The sequence below is a fragment of the Cebus imitator genome, unplaced genomic scaffold, assembly GCF_001604975.1.
Source record: "Cebus imitator isolate Cc_AM_T3 unplaced genomic scaffold, Cebus_imitator-1.0 Scaffold458, whole genome shotgun sequence".
Taxonomy (NCBI): domain Eukaryota; kingdom Metazoa; phylum Chordata; class Mammalia; order Primates; family Cebidae; genus Cebus; species Cebus imitator.
In genome coordinates, this window is record NW_016107773.1 from 1,488,378 (window position 1) to 1,496,118 (window position 7,741).

The 7,741-nt window shown below is 43.9% G+C and overlaps 2 protein-coding genes across 2 annotated transcripts; both read left to right on the forward strand.

Annotated features, from left to right (window-relative positions):
- Window positions 1-1,710: 1,710 nt before the first annotated feature.
- On the forward strand, window positions 1,711-2,955 carry LOC108291569 (retrotransposon Gag-like protein 8C). The gene has a single exon (XM_017511999.2). The coding sequence runs from the start codon at window positions 1,810-1,812 to the stop codon at window positions 2,149-2,151; it is 342 nt and encodes a 113-aa protein (XP_017367488.1). The 5' UTR covers window positions 1,711-1,809; the 3' UTR covers window positions 2,152-2,955.
- Window positions 2,172-2,955, forward strand: LOC108291568. The gene has a single exon (XM_017511998.2). It carries the CDS (start codon window positions 2,415-2,417, stop codon window positions 2,820-2,822), a length of 408 nt encoding a protein of 135 aa, XP_017367487.1. The 5' UTR covers window positions 2,172-2,414; the 3' UTR covers window positions 2,823-2,955.
- Window positions 2,956-7,741: the final 4,786 nt, after the last annotated feature.

The following is a 7,741-nucleotide window of genomic DNA, read 5'->3' on the forward strand; positions in this document are numbered from 1 at the left end:
ATCTCAAGGAGCCGTCTCTCTGTCTCTCTACAGTAGCCAGGGAAGGCCCTCTACTTAAAAAATAAATAAATAAAACTTTTAAGTTCAGGGATACAAGTGTAGGTTTGTTACACAGGTAAACTTGTGTCATGGGGGTTTGTTGTACAGATTATTTCATCACCCAGGTATTAAGCTTATTACCCACTAGTTATAGTTCCTGATCCTCTGCCTCCTCCCACCCTGTACCCTCTGATAGGCCTCAGTGTGTGTTGTTCCCCTCTATGTGTCTTGTTCTTGATCTAAGAGTGAAAAGCATTCAGGCTTTCACCTTTGAGTATGATAGCCACAGGTTTTATGTAGATGCTCTTCATCAAATTTAGGAGTTCCCTTCTAAGTTTGATGAGAGTTTTTATTGGGAACCATATGACACAAATCTTTGCTCTAGGAATTTACTCTAGAAAAATGAAAACCTGGGCTCACACAAAAATCTGTACGTAAATGTTTATAGCTGATTCCTCTGTAATTTCCAAAACCTATAAATGTTCCAAATATCTTCCAACAAATGAATGGATCACAAAATTTGTATATCCATGCTGTGGCAGACAGATTCTAAGGTGGCCCCCAGCATCCCAATGTCCTGGTCATACCTTTCGGTGTAGGCCGTGACTATGGCTTGCTTCTAACCAATAGAATATGGTGAAGGTGATGAGATATAACTCCCATGATTATGTTAGTTTATACATGACTCCATCTTTCAAGGAGACACTTTTTCCCTTTGTTCCATGAAGAAGCCAGCTGCAGTGTTGTGAACCGCCTATGCACAGCACAATGTGGCAGAGAATTGAGGGTAGCTTTTATAACAAATTAAGGTATTTCTTAATATCTAACCTTCCTTACATTAACTGCTCATGGTACATTCTTCTTTTTAGAAAATTATTTACAATTTTTGTGGGTACATAATAGGTATATGTATTTAGGGGGTACATGAAATGTTTTAATATAGGCACGCAATGCATAATAATCACATCATGGTAAATGGGGCATCTATCCCCTCATGCATTTATCCTTCGTTCTACAAACAATCCAATTATACTCTTTTAGTTATTTTAAAATGTAAAACTAAATTATTTTGACTGTAATCATCCCTTTGTGCTATCAAATAGTAGATATTAATAATGACATCATGTAGAATGGGGTATCCATCCCCTCAAGCGTGGTGCATTCCTCTTTGAATATGCTGCTCTAGATTATATTTGCTAATATGTGGGGCTTCTCTATTATAATAATGTTGCAAAGTAGGGAGCCAATAATCTGGTTGAGAGACGCAAAAAGCAGCAGGAAAATGTGTTCACAGAACCTCATACTAGTGGCGTCCAGGGCCAAGGGTCCCTGAATGCATACCCAAAGGCTGATGAGAGGTGGGGACGAGTGCAGCGGCAGGACTCCTCACCTACCAGAACTAGGTGGGGCCTCTAACAGCCCCTCGGAGCAAGCTCCCCACGCCCGGTACACCACCAGGTTTCCCTGGTTCCTCCCCTGCTCCCGGTCCGGCCACCTTAGGAAACCTCCGCCCATCAAGTTCGATGCGACCCCGCCTCCTTGACGGCTTCAGGCCCCTCTCAGCCCGTGTTTGCCCCACGACGCGCCTGCGCACGAGGGACCACTCGGCCTTGTGGGCGGAGTCCATGAGAGGACTGGAGCCCCGCTTGTGGCCCCGCCCACTCTAGCCTGGGCCGGCCTTCGTGGACACGCATTTCCGGCGACGCCTCGGCACTGACCTCTGCAGAACCGGGTGGAGCCCATTGACGTCCAGCGAAGCGAAGAGCAGCGATGGACGGTCGGGTGCAGCTGATAAAGGCCCTCCTGGCCTTGCCGATCCGGCCTGCGACGCGTCGCTGGAGGAACCCGATTCCCTTTCCCGAGACGTTTGACGGCGATACCGACCGGCTGCCGGAGTTCATCGTGCAGACCGGCTCCTACATGTTCGTGGACGAGAACACGTTCTCCAGCGATGCCCTGAAGGTGACGTTCCTCATCACTCGCCTCACGGGGCCCGCCCTGCAGTGGGTGATCCCCTACATCAAGAAGGAGAGCCCCCTCCTCAATGATTACCGGGGCTTCCTGGCCGAGATGAAGCGGGTCTTTGGATGGGAGGAGGACGAGGACTTCTAGGCCTGGAGACCCTCGGGCCTGGGGGCGGGTGCTCTGGAGAGGGTCCGCTGTGCCAGTGGCCGCCGCCAGGGTCGCCACCGGTGCCCTCCCTCCTCGCCTCCCTTCCCCTCGAGCCGCCGCGATGTCCCCTGCGCTCCTGTCCCCTCCCGCGTAGTGCTTGCCTTTGTTCCAGGAATAGCGCTCCAGGCTCCTGCCGCCACCCCTGGGCCTCACTTTGGAGCGAGCCGCCGCCGCCCTCTCCTTCCATCCCGCCAGCCCCACCCATGCATATTTGGACGCTGTCCTGCTCTCCAGCTGCAAGCTGGGCTCCTGTTACACACTGGATAGACCACCCACAGCCGCCGCTGCCAACCCCCCTCCTCCCCACGAGACTGCCAGACGACTACATCATTCTGCCCACAGACCTGCGCTGCCACTGCCATCACCATCCACCGCATCCCAGTGATCTGGACTCACCTCGGAGGTATCTGAGCTGGCCACAGCCCCTGGACAGTGATCCAGACCGCTGGCTGCACCCCAAGGGATCTGTCACCTTCAGCGAGACCTATTTCCTCCCCACCCCCAGAGACCTCTTGTGTTCCTGCCTAGGCCCAGGTGTGCCTGGCAGCCAAATCGAGTCTCTCATTTTCTCTTGTGGACCAGTTAGTTTTGTCCATAACCCAGTTTTCTGAGTTTGCAGCTGTCTCTCTGATGTGTGCCTTTTGTTCAAAACAGTAACCCCTGCATTCTGCTCTGCTCTAATACACTACCTGGAGAAAGCCTTTTCCTTATTTTCAATAAATGTCAGACATTATTGAAAAGAAATGGTCTCAATGAATATGGCACTTTTCCCTCCCTAGTTCTGTAAATGGGGTCCATATCTTATTCAAAAACTATATTCCCTGCTATGCTATGGCTGATGTTGACACAGAGTCTTGTGGTGTCCTGCAAATGGAGATCCCACCGGTGTCCAATCCCAGACGATTAATGTTGTAAACAAGTCAGTTTTGTGCCCCTTAGGAAATGAACCTTAATCTGAATTTGGCCAAAATAAGGTAAGGAATAGTCAGATAGGGTGCTTTTTCTTCCCTTGTTTCCAAAAAACTGAGTGAAAGCATATACTCCAAGTGGTTACAAGCCATATACCTCACACATTTGTTGGTGAACACCTCTCACAGTTTTATTTAACCCATTATCAAGGAACTAGCAGAATGGCTTAGATACTTAAGAAAAAGCATTTACATTTATATTGCTTTAATTGGGTAGGTAGTAGAGAAAGGAATGCAGAACTGTAATGTTAATTTAGGTACAAACTTGTTTAATGAATGACCTGAAATTAATAGGCAGAAAAAGAAAAAACATTAGTATTCAACATCTCTGCATGCTAATCTTTGAAATCTGTGCTAACATGTCTCTGCCACCCCATCTATCTCTGGGAAAAGTTCCACATCCCAACAGAAACAGATTATCATAAGGTGGGCTTGTAGGGCAGCACTCTGTCAACACTCTGCCTTTTTTTTTTTTTTCTTTCTTTTTTTTTTTTGAGATGGAGTCTTGCTCTGTCGCCCAGGCTGGAGTCCAGTGGCACTGCAACCTCCGCCTCCCGGGTTCAAACGATTTTCCTGCCTCAGCTCCCTGAATAGCTGGAGCTACAGGCACGTGCCACCACACTCGGCTAATTTTTGTATTTTTAGTAGAGACTGAGTTTCGCCAGGGTGGTTTCAATCTCCTGGCCTCATGATCTGCCCACCTCGGCCTCTCAAAGTGCTAGGATTTCAGGCATGAACCACCATGCCCAGCCTCTCTGCCTTATTTCCAATACATGTTATTTTTCCAGAACATACGAATGAGGAATAAATCACAAGAGGTTTTTTTATTGTTTGTTTGTTTTTACTTTATTGCTTGTCTGTCTTCATTTAAATAGGTGAAATTTTGCCATTCATCAGCAGTGGTTCATAGGGCTCTATGTGGAGGTAGGTGGAGGTATCTTATTATCGGTTATGTGGGTGATAGTATTTGTATTCCCAGAAGTAGTGGAAACATCATTAATTTGTAATTTGGCATCTAATAGGTCAAAATCTTTTTGAAATCAGAGAGAAAATTCAAATTGCTTAATAAAATAAAGTTTTTATGATTTACAGGGCTCTTAAAACAACTGAAACTGGGCTAATCATGAAGGAACATTGGTTAAGCATATTCACTGTTTGGTTTTAAACACAGATTCTGCTGAAGTGGTTGGAAAAGTGCTTGGAAGCAGTTTACATTACTGAGTAGGTCCAGCATATTCTCTGTGCTTTGTGTCTACTGGCTCTGGAGGTAGGTAGAATGGGCAGGAACCTTCTGGGTATCGTTTGAACAATATCAGTAACCCTCCACCTCCCTCAACAATAATGCTCCAGCAGTTTTCTAACTCCTACAAGAATGAGAGTTATTCCTTGATCTATGCTAGTTTTATCATCTCAACGGCCCTCTTCTGTGCTGCAAATGACTTGGGCAGGGTAATAATTCACAATCATGTACATCTTTACAGGATTCCATAAAGGGACACAGGAATGGCATTTGTAAGAGTAGAAGGGAGTTCTTTTGTATTACTTTGCAGTCTCACTTTTTCAGTTGTCACTGTTGTTTTTTTCCCTCACTTCATTCTCTGCAATGTGGTCAATACCCAAGCAAGAGGCCTTACCTCCAAAGGATAGAGACATATAAAAAGTGACATTATGGAAAATGAATATAAGAAAGTGAATAGAAATACAATTAACCTCTTTCTTTTGGTGATTGGGACCAGTAATGACTTGAAGCCTATAATAGAGTTAACATTACACACATTTTTTTTGTGCTCAGATCCACAAAGATTTAATAGGGAAACAAAGTAGCATTGGATGGTTCAGTGCCTCGAGGCCTTGGTTCTTAAGGGAAACCTGGTAGAATATACTAGTGAAAGGTCACTCCCCACTTAATCCCAGTGGCCTGTGTAATCCTGTACACAGAGTCAACCTTAAGGCAGAGATGGAGTAAGGAAGGGGATGTCAAAGGGACCTTTTGTAAGTGTCCGTGATCTCTCTGTCCACTAGGAGGCTGGAGGGCTGAAGGAGTAGGCTGAGTGATTGAGTACCAGAAGTCCTAGATGCATGGATGCTTCCTACAGGTGCCTCTGCAGAGGTCTGATGACCTGCCTGCTTCTATAGATATTGCAACACTTTCTTCCATCATGAAGGCCACACAGACTACACAGGTACTGCGATAAGCAGCTCTGAGCAGCAAAGAGTCTAAAATAAAAAGTAAATCTATTGGGACCAGATTTGGGATGGATGAAGGTCAGTCAGAACACATACCCAATGAAATAAAGTAAAATGAAAGGCCATCATGATCTCAAACTACTTAATGACATGGGGAAATGATCACACCTGAAGAATAAAGAATAAAAGGAGTCTACAAAGCCGTCAAAACATGGTGAGGGTGGGCCAGGCACGGTGGCTCACGCCTGTAATCCCCAGTACTTTGGGAGGCCAAGGTGGGTGGATCATGAGGTCAGGACTTCAAGACCAATCTCCTGAGCAACATGGTGAAACCCCAACCAAAAAAAAAAAAAAAAAAAAAAAAAAAAAAAAAAAAAAAAAAAAAACAAAAAAACCCATGGTGAGAGCAATCAAATTCCCTCTATCTTACCACCACTGCAGCTCATCACAGACCTCATACTGAAAGTACCTGGACTTTATGTGCACAAACAATCCCTGACTTTACGATGATGGAGAACATGGTTCACAGAAGGCTGCCTGGCATGATACTGTAGCTGCCGGCCGACAACTGAGCTCCTTCTCTTCCCTGTACACAGCTGCTTTTGGCCCTTTTGACGGTTGTACCAATTTCTTTCACTCGTCCCCAGTCCTCTTCATACCCACTCTCTTACTGGTCCTTAACAGATAGTCACCAAATCCATTCTGACCCGACACTCACTTCAGTGTGTCCCCTCTTCTGCAACCCTGAGGCAGTACCCCAATTCTAATACCTTCCCCTTTAGCCCACTGCTTGCAGAGGACCTGCCGTAGTGCCCAGCTGATCCTGGAACCTATTTTTCTCTCCCTGCTGTGGCTGTTGCTGCGTCTTAGGCTGCTGAGAGCATATTGTCACCTGATCAAAAAGAGAACATTTAGGACTTCACAAACGTGAAGATATAATAAGCCTGTTAATTTGGGTCTTAGGCTAAAGACTGCAATAGTACCCATTCTGCAACCTGAGTGGAGGACTGCATATTCACTCACTTAGAAACAAACACAGTTTTGGTAAAATCATTAGGATAGATTCCTAAAACTAATGTGTATATCAAGGTCCATACAACACTTAACTGTTTGTTAAAAATCTCACTCCAGAAAGATTGTTTTCAAATTATATTCTCATGAGTATTGTGAGGGATTTTTTTTTTTGCCTCTATCATTACTAAAATTTTAATTTCAATAAAGATAATATTCCCAACAATAAATAATTGTTCTCACAATAAAATTCCTTTTTTGGGTCCTGTTTTATCTCTATCACCAAAAAGGTAAGGCTTTTACAAAATGTTTACTTTCTCCCTCTCTTCTACCCTACCATAATTGAGACAATTGGAATACTTTTAATCCTACTTTCATGCCCTAGTCTCATCCCCCCAAATCATGGGGTTGGTGGAGATAGTTGATGTCTGAAGTTATGAAAGTAATACAGCTAGGGATTTAAAAAAATCATTTTTAGGCCTCTATAAAGAGCAATATTTAACTTATAATATGAAAGCATATTAATCGGCTTTCAGATATTGAGCATTAAATTACATTTTTAGGGATAAAGACAACAGCAAATTGAATTTAGACCTTGTCGAAATTTAAGGATGTCCAACATTGAGGTATTCTCAACTTCCCAAAAGAATATAAGTATATTCAAATAATGAGTTAGCAAAGTTACCAAGTATAATGGTGAAAGAAAAAAAAAATACCTGCCTATAAGATGTTCTGAGAAAATCCAATGATTAGATATTAAAAAAAAAATTCAGATGTAGCCACCCACAAAATTGGGGGCCACATTCACATTCACCAAGAAATCTTAAGGAGGAGAATTTATTTTAAAGTGGTTCTGGGCTGCTTGTGTAGAGAATATAAGATTAAAGGATATGTAATTAAAATTGACTTTCAACTTAAAAGGACTGCCTATAATCCTTCCAAAGGCTCCACCACTCCCAGTTTGATCTACCTTCATGGAATCACACTGAGACAGCCTGTCTTGGAAACCAAAGCTGAGTAATACCCTGACTATAATCATCATTCTCAGTGGTTTTCTGTACTATTATTACTTGAATGAGAGTATTACCCTGGCTAGATTTGGAGTCCCTCTCTCACAAACTGTCCAGGCGTTTCCAAAGTGAGTTTAATGAATATTCTTGTATTTCCAGTATTAGCAGAAGACTAGACAACAGAGTGCATTGAACAAAACTCTCTTGGGCAACCCTGGAACCTCAGACCAGCATGGGTCATTTGAACCCATTCGATGAACTGGCATCTGCACAATGCATGTAATCAAAGCCATAAAGATGAGGAGTAAAGAATTTGCCATGTAAGTAGCCATGACGTCAGATCCAGCCTTGTCC